Source organism: Danio rerio, chromosome 17 (genome assembly GCF_052040795.2).
Source record: "Danio rerio strain M-AB ecotype USA chromosome 17, GRCz13ab, whole genome shotgun sequence".
In the NCBI taxonomy this organism is placed as follows: domain Eukaryota; kingdom Metazoa; phylum Chordata; class Actinopteri; order Cypriniformes; family Danionidae; genus Danio; species Danio rerio.
This window is the reverse complement of record NC_141037.1, coordinates 12905230-12930371: the sequence shown is the minus strand read 5'-3', so window position 1 is coordinate 12930371 and position 25142 is coordinate 12905230. Positions and strand designations below refer to the sequence as shown.

General features: G+C 36.6%; 1 protein-coding gene across 2 annotated transcripts in view; it reads left to right on the top strand.

Annotated features, from left to right (window-relative positions):
- Positions 1-25142, top strand: part of smyd3 (SET and MYND domain containing 3) — a 330446-nt gene that overhangs the window by 267582 nt on the left and 37722 nt on the right. For both annotated transcript variants that reach the window (NM_001423732.1, XM_087289366.1), the window contains 3 exon segments: positions 1667-1769; positions 10193-10303; positions 22966-23053. In NM_001423732.1, the coding sequence (NP_001410661.1) occupies positions 1667-1769; positions 10193-10303; positions 22966-23053 (302 nt within the window).

The window sequence follows — 25142 nt, the reverse complement described above, 5'->3', positions numbered from 1 at the left end:
AATTAAGACGTATTGGTTTAGAACAGACATAAATTAAAACCAAAGAAATAAAATATTATTAAATATTAAATGTAGTTAATTTTTTAGTCCCAATTAAAATTTTGGCAGAACTCTCCCTGTTTTACATAGACAAGACACATAATCTAGTAACGGGAATTACACTCTTGTAAAAGTTTGAATTACTGTAAAAAGCGATTATTTACTTTACTCAGAAAAGTGAGTATGCCTTAAAATTGATAAGTAGACTTTACTTAAAAAAAGTAAGTAAACCCTTTGTATCTTGGAACTGTTAAATTGATTAAACTTTAAAGCTAAATATAGATAGTTGTGGCGAAGCAGTGGCGCAGTAGGTAGTGCTGTTGCCTCACAGCAAGAAGGTCTCTGGGTCGCTTGGTTCGATCCTCGGCTCAGTTGGCGTTTCTGTGTGGAGTTTGCATGTTCTCCCTGTTGGGTTTCTTCCGGGTGCTCCGGTTTCCCCCACAGTCCAAAGACATGCGGTACAGGTGACTTGGGTAGGTTAAATTGTCCGTAGTATATGAGTGTGTGTAAATAGTGTTTGTGGATGTTTCCCAGAGATGGGTTGCGGCTGGAAGGGCATCCAGCACTGCGTGAAAAAACATGCTGGATAAGTTGGCGGTTCATTCCGCTGTGGCGACCCCAGATTAATAAAGGGACTAAGCCGACAAGAAAATGAATGAATATATATAGTTGTATAATTATGCGCATAGTTTATTTACTTACAAATTTGAAGGCAACAGGTTTACTCACTTTTTTAAAGAAAAGTCAACTAATTGATTTAAAATCAGCTGGATCACTCACTTGTTTTAAGTGAACTTCTCTTTTTTTACAGTATAACATAATTAATTTATGTTTACCCAAAGCTAACCTCTGTCCTATAACATTCTTCATTAAGCTTTAATTAAGTTCAATAGTATTTTTAAGTTGACAGTGTGCAGGTAAATTGTGATAATGGAATAGTTCACCCAAAAAATTACTTGGTTGAATGGGCGTTATCAGTGGTTATCGGCTGATAGGTATGAGCCAGTAGACGCAGAAGCCTGTCATCATCCATCCATATGGTTAATCAGCTATAGATCACATACGGATGTGGCTGAAAGTTAACAAGAATTATTTATATTATTTAATAAATTTCCCATTGATTGTATTTTATTAACGTCTACCCCAACCCTAAACCCAACCGTCACAGTTATGTAAAAACAGATCTGGATCTGGAATCTTCTCTATTACTATAGCTGATTATCCTTGTGAATTGAATGATAACAGCCTTCTGAGCCTACCAGTAGGCAGAAGGCCCCTACTGGCCCATATCTATCAGCTGATGACCACTTATAACTCCGAGTGATAACATTCAAATCTGGTAAATTTGCTCATTATTTACTCACCCCTAAGTGAACTTGTTTTAGTTTCTTTTGTAATCATTGACTTCCATAGTAGGATAAACAAATCATGTGGCAGTCAGTGGTTTTCAGCTTTCTTCAAAATATTTTCTTTTGTGTTTAACGGAAGAAGGAAAGTAAAACAGATTTGGAACAAGTGAAGGGTGAGTAAATGGTGACAGAATTTTCAGTTTTGGGTGAACTATCCCTTTAATCTGTGTCTCGGCGGTTTTCTAGATTAACTGATGTTTTGTGTTTGTCTGCGCCAGCATGTCTCTGCTGAACCACGACTGCCAGCCCAACTGTATCATGATGTTTGAGGGCAAGAGACTCACGCTGAGAGCTGTTCGGGTCATCAGATCTGCTGAAGAGGTATACGTCCATACATACATACACTCAAAATATTATTTTAGCTGCTTGTTTAAACTACTTATTTAAAAATGTGCTCAGACAAAACCATTCCTGAGGTTTTTATTCTTTTGACAATTTAGTTGTTTTATGTTCAAATTACTTAAATTTGTAAAAACAATTAAGGTAATTTAATCAATCTGTGTTGGAACCACATGAAGGAATCGTGTGGAACCCAGCATTTTTTACAGTGTACATTCAAAAAATTACTTTGCTGCTTGTTCAAACTACTCATTTAAAATGAGTTGAAACAACACAAGTATTTTCAGTTTTTTGTGGGGGCACAACTTAATTGTTTTATGTTCAATCCACTTAAATTTGTAAAAACATTAAAAGTTAACTTAATCAATTTGTGTTGGAACAACATTATTACATGTTAACAAATAGTACTTCTGTGGAACCCATAATTCTTTTTTTTTTTTAAGTAACCCCTATAAATCTGTCTTTCTTTATATCTCTTTTAAGGCTGCAACTAACGATTATTTTAATAATTGATTAATCTGTTGATTATTTTTTTCCAATTAATCGATAAATCGGATTCAAAAAATAATTAATTTCCAACAGTTTATTCAAAAATATATAATATGTAATAATAATAATAATTATAATAATAATAATGATGATGATAATAATAATAATAATAATAATAATAATAATATTATTAGTAAATAAAAATAAAAAACTAAGTAGTTTTGTCCTGTTTTCAATCCAAATATCTAAATATTTTAAATCAATATATATACTAGACACATGATATACCATAATTATGTCTTGTTTTCTGAAAAAAACACAAATTATTTGTGAATAATGAGATATAATCTCAAACAGATGTTTTACCAGTTCACATAAACCTGTAAGTGATCGTGAGTTGGTCTTCGCCATGTTTACTTGCGGCCGCATTTACCTCATTCATAAAAAGCAGAACATTTCAGCACGTAAATTCACCAGTTACTCCTCCTCATCCCTGTTTATGAGGCGCCAAACTCTGCATCAGTGCATCAGTGCGCGAGAGAGACCGTGTTCACTCCACTCCGCACCGAACTAAAGTGTTTTTTAATAATCAAACGTCCCCATGTCGCACAACACAACGAATCGATTATGAAATTAGTTGCCAACTCTTTTACTAATCGATTTTTATCGATTTAATCGATTCATTGTTGCAGCCCTAATCTCTTTCTCTGTTTTGCTTTTCTCTTGCTTTGCGCAGTCATTTTTTTTCATTTATAAGGCTCAGGAGAAAAAAATATTTTCAAATACCTTCAAATAAAAGTTTTTGAAATTGCATTTAGTCATTTATACAACACTTGATAAATAAATAAACTAAATAAAAGTACTTTACAAACAGCTTTGCGTCCTCAGCCATTGGCATGCCTGGAAAGAAAAAAGGCTATCAAGGCGCTTATTGTAATCATAAATAACACAATTCCTAAGATTTCATTAAAACATCTTTTTTATGTTCAATCCATATAAATTTGTTAAAAGTGTTAAGTTAACTTAATCAATTTGTGTTGGGACAACATGAATAAATTTTGTGGAACCCTGCATTTTTACAGTGTAATATAATATGGTTGGCTTTGACCATATTTGGAAGGGTCAGGAATAGAGTTGTCAAAAGTATCAACTTTGGTACGAATCGGCACTGAAGTTTTAAAAACATCCATTTCACGCTTACTTTTGAGCGCTGTTGAGCACATTTTTAAACACTACTGATTGGCTATTATGTTTACATGCTCAACAGATATGACTGTGATTGGCTGTGAAGGTCATCAGTTTACCTTTCTTCACTGCTGTGTGCAAACACTGATACACAGACAAATTGGAGCGTTTAAAAGTCACTTCGTTCAGCTGATCTGTTTATGAGTTGAGATGTGAAGCAAGGCAAGTTTATTTATATAGCACATTTAATACACAATGGTAATTCAAAGAGCTTTACATAAACATAAATAAAAAATAAAAAAAACAGATTAATATGTGAAAAGAAAAGGAATGAAAAAGAAAAGAAAGACGTTACAGTGCGATCTGTGGGACGTAGCACAGTGCTCATTCAGTAAAGGCACAGCTAAACAGATGCGTTTTAAGCCTTGATTTGAATGTACCTAATATTGGAGCACATCTAATCATTTCTGAAAGTTGATTTCAGCAGTGAGGGGTGTAGTAGCTGAAAGCCGATTCACCCTGCTTTGAATGAACTCTTAGAATTCTAATTTATTTGATCCTAGTGATCTGAGTGATCTGTTAGGTTTGTATTCAGTGAGCATATCTGTAATGTATTGAGGTCCTTTAGTGATTTATAGACAAGTAGTAATACTTTAAAATCTATTCTGAATGTAACTGGGAGCCAGTGTAAAAACCTGAGGACAGTTGTGATGTGCTCGGATTTTCTGGTTCTGGTAATAATCCTGGCAGCAGCGTTTTGAATGAGCAATAGCTGTCTTTTTGGGAAGGCCAGTGAGGAGTCAGTTACAGTAATCCACCCTGCTGCTGATAAAAGCATGAACAAGTTTCTGTAAGACCTCACTGAAAAAAAAGCATCTAATTCTTGCAATGTTTTTGAGATGATAATATGCTGATTTAGTTACAGCTTTGACATAACTACTGAAACTCAGATCTGACTCCAGATTCACACCAAGATTCTTGACCTTATTTTTTGTTGTTTGACCCCTAGAGCCAAGGTACGCATTCACCTTGGGACCTGTTGGTGGATCAACTAATCGACGCGGCTTTGAAACACCCCATTGTATATAAAGTTTTTGATATTGGCAGATATACTTGCAAGGACACATGTCCAAAATATTTTCCTTTAGTTTTTCAAACTCGCTTCACTGACCGCTCAAGTAAACTATTTTCATAGTCCCACATAGCCATGGTGTTTATACTTCTCAGCCCGCAAATAGCATTCTTGAAGTTGTCTGTTCACATTAAACTGGGGCAGGAAAAAGTATTTTAACTCCCAAAAATTACATCACACCCTAGTTCCTGAACTGCTGGCACTTAATGGAGCCCCTGCCAGATTAACTTCACCCTAATTCAGTCAACCGACAAGTAAATCTAAAAGCAGCATTGTTCAGTTGCTGCATTTAGCAATACTCTGCAAAACCCTTTAACCATCAGAATACAGTGTAACCTCTTTACACACATCGGTCACACCAACAGCATGAAAAAAAAATAAACAGTACAGAGCCAAGATGCATAATTCATATACATTAACACCTGAATCCATTTGGCTGATCTGTGGTGGGATGTTGTTTTTAGCATCAGCCCCATTTGATGACAGAGAAACTATCATTACTCTGTTTATTTCTGCTCTGAAAGTTTAAATATTCCAAAGTAAATCATGCAGTCATGCTTAATTTACCTCTGACTGGAGGAGGGAACTTCAGGAGAGGAAGTGAACTGGAGAATGAAATTACCAGCAAGCTCTCTGTACACACCAAGTAATGAGAATTCACACTATAGGTGTACCATCCATACGATGCTGGAATACACGAGTGTTCGTCGTCCCACAGAAACTGTTTACACATGAAAAAACACACACACGGCTGCATTATAATTCGTACACCCACACACATCTGTGTGCTGTACACATGCCGCTGTTTGCCCATAAGGGTCATACTCATTTTGGATCTGTTTTCGTTTTCTCATCTTCCTGTTTCTGTTGCTTTCTCTGTTTACCCATTATTTTCTAGCTCTGTGTACTCTACTCTTCCTATCTCGTTTTTTGTTCTCTCTCACTCACTCAGTGACTCATTCATTGGAATAACTGTTTTCATTTCTTACTCACTCTCTATCTGACCTCGCTGACATTCAGAGTTTGGAAATTGATTTTTTTCTTCTGCAAACTGCAGTGTAGGTTTTTTTTTTTTTTTTTTTTTTTTGCTGCATATAAAATATGCATACTTAAATACACTCACCGGCTGTTTTACTAGGGTACATCTTGTTAGCATCGGGTTAGACACCCTTTTTCATTTAGAACTGATTTATTTCGAAATTAATTTTCTGCAGGATAAAAAATATAATAGAAATGGGAAATATTTAAAAAATAATAATTAAGTTCTCTCTCTGTATGTATATATATATATATATATATATATATATATATATATATATATATATATATATATATATATATACAGTTAAAAACAAAATTGTTAACTCTCCTTAAAAATTAACTATTTTTCAAACAATTAAAATGTATATACTGTAGAGGTGGTTATGTGTAAAAATCAGCAAATTGTTTAGACATTGAGCTGCCCTGTGATTTTCTGATTGAGTATAGTGCATCCAGAAAGTATTCATTCACCTTTTCCAATTTTTTTATGTTACAGCCTTACTCTGAAATGGATTAAATTCATTTATTTTCTCATAATTCTACACAGAATACCCCATAATGACAATGGAAAAAAGTTTGAAATTGTTGCAAATTCATTAAAAATAAAAACCCTGAAAAATCACATTTACATCAGTATTCACAGCCTTTGCTCAATACTTTGTTGATACACCTTTGGCAAAAATTACAGCCTCAAGTCTGTACACTCCTCTTTGCAGCACCTCTCAAGCTCTATCAGGTTGGATAGGAAGCGACGATTTACAGCCATTATTAGATCTCTCCAGACATGTTCAATAGGGTTTAGGTCTGGGCTCTGTAACAGTTGGGCTCTACTGATATTTTGGCATTGTGCTTTGGGTCATTGTCCTGCTGGAAGATGAACCATCGCCCCAGTCTGAGGTCAAGAGCACTCTGAAGCAGATTTTCATTCAGGATGTCTCTGTACATTGCTGCGTTCATCTTTCCCTCTATCCTGACTAGTCTTCCAGATCCTACTGCTGAAAAACATCCCCACAGCATGATGCTTCACTGTAGGAATGGTATTAGCCTGGTGATGAGCGGTGCCTCGTTTTCTCCATTCACTCCAAAGAGTTCAATTTTAGTCTCTTCAGATGTCTTTTGGCAAATTCCAGGCAGGGAGTGGCTTCCGTCTGGCCTTTCTACAATACAGGCCTGATTGGTTGATTGCTGTACAGATGGTTGTCCTTCTGTAAGGTTCTCCTCTCTCCATAGAAGAATGCTGGAGCTCAGACAGAGTAACCATTGGGTTACATAGGTAAGGCCATACGTAATTTTTTACACTCGTGGAATTTACACTTGTAAAATTTACATGAGAATGAGAAAACGATGGTGTCTGAGGCTTATGGTTTGGCCATTTTCATATTCTGACCTCTTATTATTCGACTATGCCCAGATTTTCTTTACAGTGCACCTTTAAAACATTTAACTATTTTTTAGCCTTAATTAAACTTTTTTAAAAAAAATTTATTTGGTATCTCAGGTCTATTAACAGCCTGAAATAGTGTTCAGAATGGTTGAACACATAAACACAAACATCTGGACAGTTAAGCAAACAGAGACACATTTTCTTGTAATTTACATCCTGCAGAATTGGACCAAAGGGAAAAGGCCATGTGTTTTTCAAATGTTAGCTCAGCATGCAGACTCTCATTATTGAAGACAAAACTGCCATAAGACATTGGCTCCTTTCCGAACACTAGTGAGCTGCCTCTCTTTCTGCTATCTACATGGGGAACTAGAATTAATCTGAAGTGCTGTAGGAAATGTTGTCATATGTGTATCATTTATATTATTGTTCATTTATCATATGATCTTACTAAACCTTTTATCATTAGTTATTATTATGTTTGCTGGTTTCCCACACATATTAGTACTTGGCAACGGTACATTTTTTTATTTCGATAAATCACAATCATACATACAAAATTCATCAATTAATATAGAAGTAATGTATTGCACACTTTATTTTAAAAGTTCTGGTATATGAAAATAACTACAATAGCCCTTTTGAGCAGCTGAGGTGTTTTATAGCAGTATTCCCTTTAATTGTTAACAGTAAAAATATATTCTAAATGTTTACTTAAATATTAATGCAATTAGATTGAATTTAAAGCCAAGCTCTTTACTGTTAGTGCATTTAGTGACAATTATTTGATCATTACATCAGTGGTCCTCAGTTTTGTCACCCAGCATTAGGCCTATCACAAACAATCTCATTGGTTGCAATGCATGATGATGTCACACCCCACCCCCTCTGTGACCCATTGTTTGTCTTCGTGTATTTAGAGGTATTAAGAGAACTTTGAAAATAATAATAATAATAATAATAATAATAATTATTATTATTATTATTAAAGCTGCAAGCAGCAATGACAGGGATCTCACACCTGGGCTCACCACCCACCAGTGGCCTTAGGATGACAGAGAACAGCGGACAATAATAACTTAAGCTGATAAATATTTAAAAAACTCTGAAAATTACAGATTTATCCCAAACTTCCTTCTGTCAGCAGGTGGGGCATTGACTGTAGCTCAATCTTTGCATGTAGATGTCTTCAGGATATTGGATATTGGCATGTAAACATGTTCTGGTTAAGACTCTCATCAAATGTTTGGATTTCAAAGTTAGTTAGCCTGATTTATAATGCGAAGTTTGTGTGGCCGCCATTGACACGTCCTTCGAGGAAAACTCTAGATCTTCGTAATTTAACATCACCAAGGCCTTTAGATGACAAAAGCCGATTTTAGTGTTGATCTGATAAAATCCGTTGGAGAAGTTTGTTAAAGTACAATGCCTGGAAATGGCAAAAACTTAACTTTTTCGGCAGAGCAAGTTAAAAATATCTGACTTCCTGTTGGGTTTGAGATTTCTCTCCAAGATACTTTTTTGTAGGTATTGGCATGCCTGACATGTTTGCCAATTTTCGTATGTGTTCGTGAAATATATAGGGGGCCACTTTGTCAAAAGTGCATAGGTGGTGCTGTTGAGTCATTTTGCCACACCCACTTCCGAAACCTATAACAAACATACATTTTTGCCACTTCTGGAGCATGTGCAATGTTTTTTTTTTTTTTTTTAGTTTTCAAGCATGTTTAGACCCTCAAAAAGACAATTCATTCTAGAGATAAAGTAGAAGAAAGGGTGTGAGAAACCTGAAAGGCTCGTTGTGGGTTCTCAGAGTATAAAAAAAAAAGAAACCCCAAAAAAATGATGGCAATACTCGCTGTAACGTGCAAAGTGATGGTTTATTTAAAGTGTACGAGAGTGAAAAACCAAAATAACCCCAAACCCAGCAAAGTAACAAAACAACCAAAAATAAAAAACAAATAAACAGCAGGTGAGGCAGTGGCGCAGTAGGTAGTGCTGTCACCTTACAGCAAGAAGGTCGCTGGGTCTGTGTGGAGTTTGCATGTTCTCCCTGCCTTCGCGGGTTTTCCTCCGGGTGCTCCGGTTTTCCCCACAGTCCAAAGACATGCGGTACAGGTGAATTGGGTAGGCTAAATTGTCCGTAGTGTATGAGTGTGTGTGAATGTGTGTGTGGATGTTTCCCAGAGATGGGTTGCGGCTGGAAGGGCATCCGCTGCGTAAAAACTTGCTGGATAAGTTGGCAGTTCATTCCGCTGTGGCGACCCCTGATTAATAAAGGGACTAAGCCGACAAGAAAATGAATGAATGAATAAACAGCAAATAAACGATATATGTACAACCACACTAATAATAGACAAGTCATAGATCGCTTATGGCCCCACAGTAGTTCGCTCGCTCGCCAGGTTAACTGACAGAGCTACAGAGCTTCAAAAATTCAATTCTGCAAGCTGTCCGGCCAGCTGAGGGGTCGAGTGATGCAGAAAGTCCACCACTGGGGTCGCCAACTCAAACAGCACGACGACACTCATTTTACCAGAGAGACAGAGACTCGCCGACTGACCTGAGGAATAGCAGCCAGCCAATGTTGCGAACAGAGTTGAAGTTGCCAGTCTTCCAGCAGGGGGAGAACCTAACAGTCATTTAAAAGAGGAAATTAATAAGATGATTGTCTTGGAGCAGTTACTCTGGGTCCTACTACATGAAGTGCTGATGGGTAAAGGACTTTGAGCCTTCCTATTTCGTAAACCTCAGAAGGGCATAACCGTAGGTGCTCATTCCCTAATAATATTAACGGTTAAAGAATGATAAGGTAATTATCTTTGTTAAGGCCTTGCGATTACCTCACACTGTAACATGTTCACTTTTTCTAAAATATTTATAAGTCTGTGTATGTCCAATGAAAAATATTGGGTTCCACTCAATTCACACTCAAGTCGATTAAGTTAACCAAACAGTTTTTTAAGTGGATTGAACATAAAACAATTATATCGTCCCAAAAACCTTAGAAATTGTGTTGTTTTCGCTAATTTTAAAAGCGTAGTTTGAACAAACAACAAAAGTAATTTCTTGAGTGTTTGTGTAAGCGTGTGCAAATTTGTGTGCATGTCTGATACATTTCTTTTATCTTTTTGGCTGAGGCATTATTTTTCTGTCTTTTCTCATTGTCTTCAGTTGACTATAAGCTACACTGATATCCTCGCTCCCAGTAAAGACAGACGTTCCCAGCTACAGGAGCAATACCACTTCCGGTGTGAGTGTAAACGCTGCTCCACTGAGGACAAGGTGAGTGTTTGATCCTCCTCTCACATCCGTCTTTCAGATCTCCTTTTTACCCTCAATTTTCTTTCTCCATCTCTTCTGGAAGAGGTTTCTCTCCGCCCCATTGTGTCCAGGCTAGATCACTATCTATCATCCCTCTTCTGCTCTGTGTTCACTATTCCTCTATCTTTTGCTACGTGTCTGTCCCGCTCAGTGTGGAAAGCATCTGATGATATGTCAGGTCTGTCATGAGGTCCTAGAACATAACCGGTCTCTCCACACTGCCCCGGGGAGCCCGTCCTCAGCAGGCCTTGTCATCTGTGATCATCACTGCGATGACAGCTGAACGTCAGGAATAAAGCTTTGCGTGGCATGCAGGAGAGTGCCTGAATGAAGGCCAGAGATTGAGTGAGGAAAGATGGGAATTTAAAGGTGAAGTGTGTAATGCTTTGGAAGTTAAAATACTTTTTATCCATGTTCGGGATACAAAAACTATGAAACGTTTGCAATTTATACATTTATTCCTGTGTAATTATAAATGAATAGGCCAAAAGCTATAATAATAATAATAATAATAAACATAATAACTGAACAAAATGAAGGCAGAGATTAAATATATTTCAGAAATAAAAACTACCATAGTATATCAATGATGTTAAAATGACACTATTAAACATGTTTCAGTTATATTTAATGAATAAAACACAATAAAATAATAATAATAATAACAACTTAATGACTTAACAATTTAACAATTATTATTATTATTATTGTTATTATTATTATTATTATTATTATTATTAATTTTATTATTAATTTTATTATTATTATTACTACACACTTTACTGTGACAGTTCAGCCAAAATATTTTTATATAAGTCACCTTTGTCTTGTTTTATACCCATTTAATTTATTTCTTTTGTAGAAAACAAAAGAAGTTAATAGTTATTTATTTTTTATTTTTTTTAATTTTCATTATTTCATTTAGTTTCATTTCATTTCGTTTAGTTTCATGTCATTTCATTTTATTTTATGCTTATAATTGGTCATTGGGGTTCTAAACACATTTATTGTTTTAATAAAACATTCATTGTATTAATGAAAACAATGTTTTTTAAAATACTTTTTATATTTGACACATTCTTGGAACAACGTGACAGTGTGTAAATGATTTTTTGTTTTAGCTGAGCTGTCACTATGAATGACTGAACTGTTGCAAACAATTTATTTGTGTTGAATTTAAACAAACAAATTAGGTTGAGTAATGTTCAACTTAATTTGTTTGTTTAAATTCAGCCCAAATAAATTGTTTACAACCTCTTAACGTAAAGAAATTGAGTAAATCCAAGGAATTATCTTTGAATAAATTTTTTCAGTGCATGGGCATGCGCTGGTGTCATATATGCTCAAACATGTCGCTGGCGTACACAAGTTACCTCCAGGCTTATGTTGTGGTTATTTTGCACCTGCATGCCGGTGCTGAGCTGAAGAGAAAGAGTCTTTATCCTGCTGTTAACACCTACACAGCTGCTCAGACTGACCTCTGCTTGAGTCATCTGTCACAGAAGAACAAACGCTCTTGCTCAGGGCTGCTGAGATGGAGAATTGGGTTTCATCCCTCTCTCCACTTTCTGCTGGGTCTGAATGTAAAACAGTTGATGAATTTGAACTTGTTTTTTTATGATTCTGGTACATTTGGATTGTTGGAAATCTGATAGGTGTGGTACAAACTCACTTTTAGGCAGTTTATTCATTCATAGATTGCGTATTTTGTGTATAGTGTACATAGTTTATTTTGTCATTCATCCATTCAATCGTTGACCAATCAATCAATCAATCAATCAATCAATCAATCAATCAATCAATCAATCAATCAATCAATCAATCAATCAATCAATCAATCAATCAATCAATCAATCAATCAATCAATCAATCAATCAATCAATTAATCAACCCAACCAGTCAGTCAGTCAGCCAGTCAACCAACCAACCAGCTTGCCAGCCAGCCAGTCAGTCAGTCAGCCAGTTATTCAATCAACCAGTCAACCAATCAATCAATTAAGGAATCAACCAATCAATCAACCAACCAACCAACCAACCAATCAACCAACAAACCAACCAACCAACCAACCAACCAGTCAGTCAGTCAGTTAGTCAGCCAGCCAACCAACCAACTAACCAGTCAGTCAACTCAACTCAACTCAACTCAACCAGTCAACCAACCAACCAACCAACCAATCAATCAATCAATCAATCAATCAATCAATCAATCAATCAATCAATCAATCAATCAATCAATCAAGCAAGCAAACAACAAACCAGTCAAGTCAGTCAGCCAATCAGCTAGTTATCCAATCAATCAATCCATCTATGTATCCATCGATCCATCCTTCCTTCCATCCAACCAACCAGTCAGTCAGTCAGTCAACCAACCAACCAACCAACCAACCAACCAACCAATCAACCAACCAACCAACTAATTAACCGGCCAGTCAGTCAGCCAGTCAGCTAGTTGTCCAATCAAACAGTCAATTAATCAACCAACCAGTCAGTGAGTCAGCCAACCAACCAACCTGTCAGTCAGTCAACTTAACTCAACTTAATCAATCAACCAACAAACCAATCAATCAAGCAACCAGTCAGTCAACAAACTAATCAATCAATCAACCAACCAACCAACCAGTCAAGTCAGTGAGTCAGCCAATCAGCCAGTTATCCAACCAACCAATTAACCAATCAACCAGTCAATCAATCAATCCATCAAACAGGCAGTCAGTCAGTCAGTCAACTAACCTCAGCTCAGCTCAGCTGAACTCAACTCAACCAATAAACCAACCAGGCAATCAACCAACTAGTCAGTAAACAAACTAAATCAACCAACCAAGGAACCAGTCAGTCAGTCAATTAATCAATCAATCAAACTACTAGATTCTACACACATGCATAATTATTATGGAAGTATAGCGTGTGCATGCATGTGTTAACAAAGGACAAATAGATGTTGGATCAGTTTACAGTATTTTTTCTGACCTTAAAGTCTACAATAAGGTAAAAAATTATCCTATGTTTTTGTTGGTGAGCACAGTTCAGAAGGTAGAATTGAGTTATGACCTGTGTGGTTTGGTTTAGGGATAGGATTGGGTGATAGAAAATACAGTGCAAAACAACTATAGAATGTCCCACAATTTAAAAAAACAAATGTGTGTGCGCATTTGTCTGTTTGTGTGTGTGTGTGTGTGTGTACGTGTTTTTGTGACATATGGTTCAGGATTGGTAGAGCTACGCATCGATGAATTTGCTCTTCAGTGTTTGAACTCTCAGTAATGATTAAATCACACTGAACAGAGCTAAACTGAACTGAACTGAACTTAAACACTAAAACCTGAACCACACTGTTCCAGTTACTATGACCATTTATGTGAAGCTGCTTTGACACAATCTACATTGTAAAAGCGCTATACAAATAAAGCTGAATTGAATTGAATTGAATATCAGGACACAAATCTGTATAATGACATGGGTATGACACAGGTATTACAAAAAGGAGGTGAAATATGAGGACATTGGTGACGTCCTCATTTCTCAAAATGCTTATAAATCCTACAGAATGAGTTTAATCAGAGAGTAAAGCTGCACACAATCTCCTGTGATGGTTGGGTTTAGGGGTGGGGTGGGGTGGGGTGAGGGCAATATAATATACAGTTTGGGCTGCATAAAATGAATGGAAACCTATGTAATGTCCCCACTTTTCACAAAAACAAACGTGTGTGTGTGTGTGTGTGTGTGTGTGTGTGTGTGTGTGTGTGTGTGTGTGTGTGTGTGTGTGTGTGTGTGTGTGTGTGTGTGTGTGTGTGTGTGTAGGGTGTCCATGAGGTAATTACAGGTGAGGAGTGTGAAGTGTTACACTGATGACGTTCTGATGAGAGGGACTTGTTGATTCACTGCTGGGATTTGCTGTGATCTGACAGTGTGTGTGTGTGTGTGTGTGTGTGTGTGTGTGTGTGTGTGTGTGTGTGTGTGTGTGTGTGTGTGTGTGTGTGTGTGTGTGTGTGTGTGTGTGTGTGTGTGTGTGTGTGTGTGTGTGTGTGTGTGTGTGTGTGTGTGTGTGTGTGAGACAGTAGGACCCACTGACACTCTAAAACAATAGAGCCGCTGTATGAGCACTGAAGAACAGGAGGCTCATCAGGTTTTCACCTAACCTGAATCTCCAGCGGCCGGAGATCTGATTCAGTCTGACAGTCGTGTCGAGGGCACAGATGTTCATGAAGGGCTGTCTGGCCATATGTGTCTGCGTTTTTTTTTTCTGTTTTAGCGTTAAGCTTTTTTTATGTTTGCATCATTTCTCCTTTGCAATTCTTTTCTGTCCCAATTCACACACAAAGCATTTCGCTTGACCTGACTGCATAACATCTATAGTATTTTTTATATATATATGTGGGGATGAATTTGCACTGTAAAATGCGTTCTATCATTGAATTGTATGATTTTATGCTTGTTTTTGTATGATTTTTTAAGGAAGACAAGCTTAAAGGTCAGGCCCTTGTCACTTTTTTATAAGCAAAAATATACATTTCTGGTAGAATGTTTCATGTGGGGCTGTCTGAATAATAATGTAAATGTTTGTAGAAGCATCTTTGGTGTAAATGTGTATGTACACGTGTAAGTTTTTACGCGGGATAAGAGTCTTGCATTAACGCAGCACGATAACACTGATAATGGCCCACCACTAATATATATATATATATATATATATATGTATATATAGGCGAGGCAGTGGCGCAGTAGGTAGTGCTGTTGCCTCAAAGCAAGAAGGTCGCTGGATTGCTGGTTCGAACCTTGGCTCAGTTGGCGTTTCTGTGTGGAGTTTGCATGTTCTCCCTGCCTTCGCGTGGGTTTCCTCCGGGTGCTCCAGTTTCCCCCACAGTCCAAAGACATGCAGTACAGGTGAATTGGGTAGGCTAAATTGTCCGTAGTGTATGAGTGTATGTGTGTGTGGATGTTTCCCAGAGATGGGTTGCGGCTGGAAGGGCATCCGCTGCGTAAAAACTTGCTGGATAAATTGGCGGTTCATTCCGCTGTGGCGACCCCGGATTAATAAAGGGACTAAGCCGACAAGAAAATGAATGAATGAATATATATATATACATACACAAACACACACACTCACCGGGCCCCTTTATTAGGTACCTGTGTCCTACTGCTCGTTAACACAAATTTCTTATCAGCCAATTACATGGCAGCAACTCAATGTATTTAGGCATGTAGACATGGTCTACACGATCACAATCTGCTGCAGTTCAAATCGAGCATCAGAATGGGGACGAAAGGTGATTTAAGTGACTTTGAACATGGCATGGTTGTTGGTGCCAGACGGGCTGGTCTGGATTTTCACACACAACCATATCTAGGGTTTACAGAGAATGGTCTGAAAAAGAGAAAATATGCAGTGAGCGGCAGTTATGTGGGTGCAAATGCCTTGTTGATGCGAGAGGTCAGAGGAGAATGGCCAGACTGGTTCAAGCTGAAAGCTATAAAGGCAACAGTAACTTAAATAAGCACTCGTTACAACGGAGCATTGTGTCAATGCCACAGCCTACCGGAATATTGTTGCAAACCTTGTCAATACCTTTATAACCACAGTGTACCTATCTTCTGATGGCTTCTTCCAGCAGGAACGCCGTGGCATAAAGTGTGAACCATCTCAGACTGGTTTCTTGAATATGACAAGTTCACTGTACTCAAATGGCCTCTTAAATCTCAATCCAATAGGGCACCTTTAAGACGTAGTGAAACGGGAGACTTGCATCATGTATGTGCAGCTGACAAACTGCGTGATGTTATCATGTAAATATGGGCCAAAGTCTCTGAGGAATATTTCCAGTACCTTGTTAAATCTATGTCACAAAGAATTAAGGCAGTTCTGAAGGCAAAACAGGGTCCAACTCGGCACTAGTAAGATGTACCTAATAAAGTGGCCAGTGAGTATATGTATAAACTATAATTTTGTGCAATATGTTGACCATAGATGCTTTTATTAAATAACTAAAAAAAATGTATGAAGCAGACTAACTTTGACATCTTTGACATGATTTTTTTAGCACCCCCAATATATTTAGCCAGCTTTTTTTGACAAATCTGACCATAAATATTTTGAATAAAGTGCAAAGTTGCCAATTCCTCTTTTTCTGTCACTTACTTTTAGCAAGGTGTTTTTAATGTGTACGTAGTACGGCTTTATGTAGCTGAATACATTTCCTAATGAAGTCCTCCTCTCATGCTTTATACACTGCAGTGTTTTTGAGCTCTGTGTTCTCTAATCACAACCCTAATGAATAACATGAATATTGAATTTATACAATGATTAACAAAGTGTGATCCTGGCTCTCTCCCTGTAATTAGGCTGTTCCCTTTAATAAGAAAATGGCTCTTTTATTGAAAAAGACCAGCAAATGGAAAAGCCTTTTTTATGTCCTGGACTCTCTTAAATGTATAATTTCACGCTTCAAAGACATTTTGTAGGTAAAAAGACTTGACCGCAGGGTAAAATTGATTCAGACATAATGTGCATTAGGTGAAAGGGCTGTTTGTTTATTCTGACGTCAAGGTTTGGTGTGACTGACAAGTTGTAGCATGCTTATTTTTTAACAATACATGATTTTATGTGTAGATAATAGTTTTATTGGTCATTTCTGCAGTAGATGCAGGGGATTGTGGTTTAGTTGAGGAAGTTAGCAGCTCTTATCAGCAAACGGCCTGTGGGTTTTTGGCCTCTCATGACATCCACACATCCCGGACAGCAAGCACTCTTCCTGATAAATCATTCATAAAGCTTGTATGTTTTGTGTGGACTGAGTGCCCATGAAGAAAAACACACAACAGGGCACTTTATACAGCTTGTAAATATCTGACTTCATTTAATATAACAATAGTACAAATTAAAATTGCTTTCTTACCGATAGAAATATCTCAGCGCAGCCATGATATGGCTTCATAAAATACTTTCTTTGTGATTGCCATACAAATATTTTATTTATTTATTATTTTTTGCCTACTTCATTATTTATGATGGCATTTCTCATCCATTAAACTTGACTTTATAAAGATGTTTTTTTTTATTATTCTTATTTTATTTTTATTTTTATACAATTTTACCACCATGCTTGCATTCCTGTGCATTCTCTTGCCTTGATTCTTGCAAGCACTACAAAACAGTTCATTACTTTACTTAAAACAGTGAGTAAAACCCAATACCTTGAAAGAGATAGGTTAACTACTTTAAAAAAAAGAATAAACCCACTGTAACTTGGAGCTAATATGTATGCCTAATTTGTATGTTTGTGAACGTTGTTCATTTACTTATGTCAATTTTAGACTGCACGATTTTCAAAGTGGTCGTGTCACAGATATTTTCACACTGCATGACTATCTGGGGTAGCGTTTCGTTGCTGCTGTGATTACACAGTCTATGGTTTACACTGTAGGATGGATCGGCGACAGGAGGTTGCAAGCTGCATGACTTTAAAATAGGAAGAAACGCTGACAACTTTGTCCAAACTACAGTACATCTCACAACCATCCATATGCGAGAAGTGACATGGAAACAACGCAAGGTCACATATATTTTGTTATTAAGTACATAATGAGAAAGAAGCTTTAGTGGGGTAGAAATGTACCTATTTTGCTCATCTGGCTTTGAAGAAAATTAGCAATTCCTCCTAAACTGTTTTTCTTTTTCGAGCAGGTTTAGGTATTGCTCAGATGACACGCCAAACAGACAAATTTTCAGTTTTTCCACCATTTTTTTTGTCCAAATAAACAAAATGAGCAATAGTATCTCACCAGTTTTATCATCCCTTTACTGGCTCCCAGTCCAATTTAGGAATGCAATGCAAGTTATTGTTATTTGTTTTTAAATGTTTGAGTGGTCTGGTACCTACTTACATCAGTTAGTTTCTTCACTGGTATACTTCATTGAGGCCAATCAAGTTTGAAAACAAGTTTCAGCTAGTTGTTCCCAAATCACGGGTAAAATTAAGTGGTGACAGGGCTTTTTCTGTCACAGCCCCTTGTCTGTGGAATGGTCTGCCCTTCCATCCTTCCATATTAGGTCATGTTCTTCCCTTGGTGCTTTTAAGTTTTTAAGTCCCATTTTAAAAATCGCCTTGCTTTCTATATATATATATATATATATATATATATATATATATATATATATATATATATATATATATATATATATATATAAGCAAAATATGTCAAACAGATTAAAATAATTAATATATATTTTATATAATAATAATTAATAATATTAAATATATTGTATGCTGGTCTTTTTGTAAAGCACTTTGGTCGAAATCTGTTGCAAACAAACGAGCACTGATTTGCCTGGGATTTCAGGCATTTGTCGGCGATTTCTCAAAACCTGTCTGTCAGTCAAAATCGGAGCTAAAATCATGCAGTCTGAACTTGGCGTTAATGGTGTTAAGATGACAGATTTACTTTTTTTAAGTAAAGTCAACTAGTTGATTTAAAAGAAATAGGTTTATTCAGTTTGTTTTAATGTCAACTGATTGCTTTATAAAGTGATTAATTAAAAAACAAAAGCAGAGTGAAATATAGATGTCTGTTATGATTAGGCCCACATGAATTCTGTGATTGCAGATTTCCACAGATTTTAGCCTATCAATGAGTCTATTTATTTACTTGTGTAAATGCATGTATATTTATTCAGTTTTTCAAAATAAATTTCAGCAATAATATTGACTAATATGAAAATGTTCATGCAATTTATTTACAGTACAACTTCAGTCCTTTAGATATTATATTAGAGACTTGCTTTGTTTACCAAATAAGTGGATCTAAATTTGAATTTGCATTATAAACATTAAATAAAAGTTAAAAAGGTATTATTTTGATTTCATATATTAAGTGACACTCCCAAAATCATTCCACATAAACCAGCAGTGTTTTTTTTACAAAATTATGAGAAGAAAAACAAAAAATCTCTGTAGATTCTGTCTGGCCCTAGTTATGAGATATAACAATAAGAAATGCTTTTTTCTTACTACAAGTGGTGATCATATTTTAAAAATTAAACACATAGTTATGTATAGTTCTGGGGCATTTATGTGTTTAAAAAAAAGACAAAAGAATTAAGTAAAATTTTACAAAGTCCAATTTCACACAAGTTTCGTGAGATTTCGTTCCACATGAGATTGCACATGTGACTCTTGTGTGTTTGTTTCGTAAATGAAACCAGTCTGATCTCATGAGGAAACATAATTAGTCAATTGTCAGTTTAGTGGCTAATCGGTCATACAAAAATGTACGATTTTAAAAATCCCAACCGTCATTGTGGGATAAGCAAATCGTATTAAATTGTACAAATGGGATCATACGAATTCATATAAATTAAACACTAAATCAAAAAACACATGAGATTGTTTTGATTAAACCCATGGCATGCGACTATGAGAGAAGCAAGGAAAGCTGCTGCTCTCTTGAGGTTTTTCTTTGCCTCCTTTCGCATTTATACCATTTCCACAAGCTTATTTCACAGTATTTGAGAAAAAGATGAAGAAAGGCCTATAGTAATCAGAAAAGTGGGCAAAAGAGATTAAAACAGCAGGTGTAAACGGTAATGTTTCTCTCACCTGCTTGTGATCCGATCAACCAAACCAAATCTAAATAACATGTGTAAACAAAGCGTTAAAATGGCGTGATGGAAGGTCTGTGTGTGTGTGTGTACTTGTTTATGTGGTTTACTACAATGAAAAAATGTTGGGTTTCACACAATTGATTTGTATTGAGATAACATAAATATTTATTTATTTAATTTTTGGCTTAGTCCCTTTATTAATCAGTGGTCGCCACAGCGGAATGAACCACTAACTTATCCAGCATGTTTCATGAAATGGATGCCCTTTTAGCTGTAACCCAACACGGGGAAACACCCATACAATCTTGCATTCACGCACATACACTACTGCCAATTTAACTTACCAAATTTACCTGTACCGCATGTCTTTGGACTGTGGGGGAAACCTGAGCACCCAGAGGAAACCCACAACAACATGGAGAGAACATGCAAACTCCTCACAGAAAATGCCAATTGACCAAGCCGGGGCTTGAACCAGTGACCTTCTTGCTGTGAGGCGATTGTGCTTCCCACTGCGCAAAAAAATTAATTAAGCTGATTATTTTTTGTTGAAAAAAAAAAAAAAAAACAAGAATTGAGTTGTTTCAGCTCATTTGTAAATACGTAGTTTAAACAAACAGCATTCATTTTTTTGGAGTGTAGTTGTTAAGGTGGTTAATGAGGACGTGGCTTAAAAAACAAACTTTACAGGGTCTTTCGACTTTCAAAATTGGCCACAGGTTTCCTGTAAGGGTCGGTTTTGGGGGTAGATGTGGGGTAGGGCCATATAATAAGTAGTTTACATGAAATACATTACAGAGTCCTCATAAACCATGTATTTAAGTCTGCGTGTGCGTGTTCAGTCACATTAGAGTGTATTGTCAGCACCGTGACTGTTCACCTCTGATATATCACACAGCTTTGATGTCTCACAGGCACTTATACATGAATCCCCTGAGGCCTTACACACACACACACACACTTGTCTCTCTGCAGGGATTTGAGTGTCTGACAGACCCCTATGGCTCAGACTCGTCATCACACTTCTCCTGAAATGAAGTTGCCCTTTCAGAAATTCTTGCCGGCTCTGTAATCCTGACAGCTTCTCTCGTTCTCCTCTGAATGTTTTTGTTGTGTTGTAGGTTTGAAGGTCTTTGATCTTTGATGACCCTCCCCTTCTTTAACATCCTTTACCATTTATGCATCGCCACACACACACACACACACACACACACACACACACACACATTCATTTGAACTATAATGCTATAAAAGCTGTATTAAAAGTGTCATTGGTCACAGATAAAGTTTGGTAAGTCAGTTCTAAAACTGGTCCATTTCTGTGTAGGACTGAATTTGTGTAGGACAAATGTGACATGGAATTATTGCAGATTTTTTTCACTTTATCAGGTAAAGCTTACCAGTACCGGGAAGGACCCCCTTTTGCCTTTAGAACTTTCTTAATCTTTTGTGGATTCAACAAGGTACTGAAAATTTTCCTCAGAGATTTTGGTCCGCATTGACATAATAGAATCATGCAGTTGCTGCAGATTTGTCGGCTGCACATCCATGATGCGAATCTCCCGTTCCACCACATCCCAAAGGTGCTCTATTTGATTGAGATCTGGTGACTCTGGAGGACATTTGAGTACAGTGAACTCATTGTCATGTTCAAGAAACCAGTCTGAGATGATTCACGCTTTATAAAATGGCGCGTTATCCTGCTGGAAGCAGCCATCAGAAGATGGAGACACTGCGGTCATAAACCACTACCACCCTGAACTGTTGATCTGTTGATACAAGGCAGGAGGGATCCATGCTTTCATGTTGTTGACGTCTAATTCTGACCATTGTCGCAGGAGATGTCGAGAATCATCAGACCAGGCAAACGTTTTTCCAATCTTCTATTGTCCAATTTTGCTGAGCCTGTGCGAATTGTAACCTCAGTTTCCTGTTCTTAGCTTACAGGAGGTGCACCCGGTATTATCTTCTGCTGCTGTAGCCCATCTGACTCAAAGTTGTATACATTCAGAGATGCTCGATCTTCTGCAGACCTCGGTTGTAACGAGTGGTTATTTGAGTTACTGTTGCCTTTCTATCTGCCGGAACCAGTCAGGCCATTCTCCTCTGACCTCTGGCATCAACAAGGCGTTTGCGCCCACAGAACTGCTGCTCACTGGATATTTTCTTTTTTTCGGACCATTCTCTATAAACCCTAGAGATAATTGTTCGTAAAGATCCCAGTAGATCAGCAGTTTCTGAAATACTCAGACCAGCCCGTCTGTCACCAACAACCACTTGAATCACCTTTGTTCCCTATTCTGATGCCTGGTTTGAACAGTTTGAACTGTGTCTTGACATTGTCCACATGCCTAAATGCATTGAGTTGCTGCCATGTGATTGGCTGATTAGAAGCAGTTAGACAGGTGTATCTAATAATGTGGCCACTGAGTGTACAGTATACTGTATATATATATTTTTATATTATATAGAAATGTCTTTTCTTGTTTTATTTTGTTTGGCTGGAAAAGAAACCGTTTTTGCATTTTCTTAAAAAAAAAAAAAAAGTAAATTTTTTGCCTTTTTTTTTTTTACCCTTAAGATTCTTTTTTCAGTTGGCTTCAGAATAAACTACTTTTGTCCAATGGCTTGACTAATTAACCTAACTAGCCCTAATTATCTTAGTTAAGCCTTTAAATTTCACTTTAAATACTAGTAACTAGCAAAAAAAAAAAACAGTAAATATTATGGGCGTTCATCATGGCAAAAACAAAAGAAATTTGTCACTGGAAATTAGTTATCAAACCATTTATGTTTCTCTGTTTAACAGCACTTGGGAAATATTTAAAAAAGAATTTAAATTTCACAAGAGGGCTAAGAGTTCTGCTGATAAATACATTGCAAAAAATCTAAATATTTATGAATTACTTAGTAAGGAATATTGAAATGTATTTTAAAATGAGCTTACATTTGTGAACTCACACTTCAATTTAAAGATAAATAACTGTATTATAAGCGTAATTTGTTATAAATCATATCTTATAAACAGGATTGTGAGATGCTGTCTGGAGAGAAGTCGGCGTGGACATCCATAAAAGACTCCATTCATCACCTGGAGCAGCTTCAGTCGGAGCAGCGTATCCTTCACAGCCAAAACAAAGCATGTTTTAGTGTCTGACACTTGCTAGTCAATTCACTATTGAATCTCAGGGTTTAGGAGGATTAAGTGAACCAGCCAGCAGCGCTTTTTCTCTGGAAACAACTACTCTGGAAACAACTGTACTAGACGAACTATGCCCGATACTGTAGTCATATAAATTTCAAAGACACTGAAGTGAAAGGTGTGAGGGTTAAGATGTCACTTCTGTCCAGATCGCTCTGTTTTAGCCTTTGGACACTTGTCTGATGTACTGTATTGAAGAAAATACAGGCTGTCTGCAGCTGAAATAACAAGCATTGCATTTTGTATTCTGTGCACTGGGAAATCTACTAGGCTTTGTAACAATTCTGTTAGAGTTTACTCACCATTTGTTGACATTTAACACTCATCAGACTTCTGTTCATCACAAATGAAGATATTTTTAAACTGTCTCTCTAATTGAAAGTGTATTCACTCAAAGCTTTGGCTGTTTTATCCTGGTATTATTGTTTTGTTTCGTTTTTTTCAGTAAACCAATCGCAGGTAATCAGCAGTGCCATTTGGGTGGATAAAGAAATCAAGCATTGAGCTAAAATATAGATTACCTGATAAAATGAGCATTAGCCTAATTTAAATGGCTCACTTCATGAACAACTGACAGTAATGGCCTAAATGTGATTTTAATTTTCAGTAATATAATTATACTTATATATATATTTGGCACTCAAGCTGAGATGAGCTCCCATTTTTATGTAAATAATTTTGAATCAGTTTGTAAATTCAGTGAATTGTTTAATGGAGAATCGCTCTGAATGGATAATCTGAATCCGTGAGCTGTTAATTGTAGACTTACTTTGAACCGATCATTTGAATCAGTGAGCTGTTAATTGGACACTCGCTCTGGACATATTTTTTTGAATCAGTGAGTTGTCAACTGGAGACTTGTTCTGATCGGATCTTCTCAATCAATGAATTGTTAACTGGAGACTTGTGTTATTGAATCATCTAAATTAGTGAGTTGTTAACTTGAGACTTGTTTAGAATTCATGATTTGAATCAGTGATATGTTAACTGGACACTTGTTCTGAATGAATCATCTGAATCAATGAGTTGTCAACCGGACCCTTGTTCTGAGTTCATGATTTGAATCAGTGAGTTGTTAACTGGAGACTTGTTCTGAACGAACATCTGAATCAGTAAGTTGTCAACTGGAGACTTGTTGTTATTGAATCATCTAAATCAGTCAGTTGTAAACTGAACACTTGTTCTGAACGAATCATCTAAATCAGTGAGTTGTCAACTGAACACTTGTTCTGAACGAATCATCTAAATCAGTGAGTTGTTAACTGGACACTTGTTCTGAATTCATGACTTGTCAGTGAGTTGTTAACTGGACACTTGTTCTGAACGAATTATCTGAATCAGTGAGTTGTCAACTGGACACTTGTTGTTATTGAATCATCTAAATCAGTCAGTTGTAAACCGAACACTTGTTCTGAACGAATCATCTAAATCAGTGAGTTGTCAACTGAACACTTGTTCTGAACGAATAATCTGAATCAGTGAGTTGCCAACTGGACACTTGTTCTGAATTCATGACTTGTCAGTGAGTTGTTAACTGGACACTTGTTCTGAACGAATTATCTGAATCAGTGAGTTGTCAACTGGACACTTGTTCTGAATTCATGAATTGAATCAGTCAGTTATCAACTGGAGACCTCTTCTGAATTCATGAATTGAATCAGTGAGTTGTCAACTAGACACTTGTTCTTAATTTATGAATTAAATCAGTGAGTTGTCAACTGGACACTTGTTCTGAATTCCTGAATTGAATCAGTGAGCTGTCAACTGGAGACTTGTTCTGAATTTATGAATTTAATTAGTGAGTTGTTAACTGGACACTTGTTCTGAATGAATCATTTGAATCAATGAGTTGTCAACTGGAGACTTGTTTAGAACAGATAATTTTAATCAGTTAGCTGTAAACTGGACTCTTGCTCTGAATGGATCATTTAATGCAGTGAGTTGCTGAATGGAAGCCTGATCTGGATTGATCCATTGAATCAGTGAGTTGACTTAAGAGCACA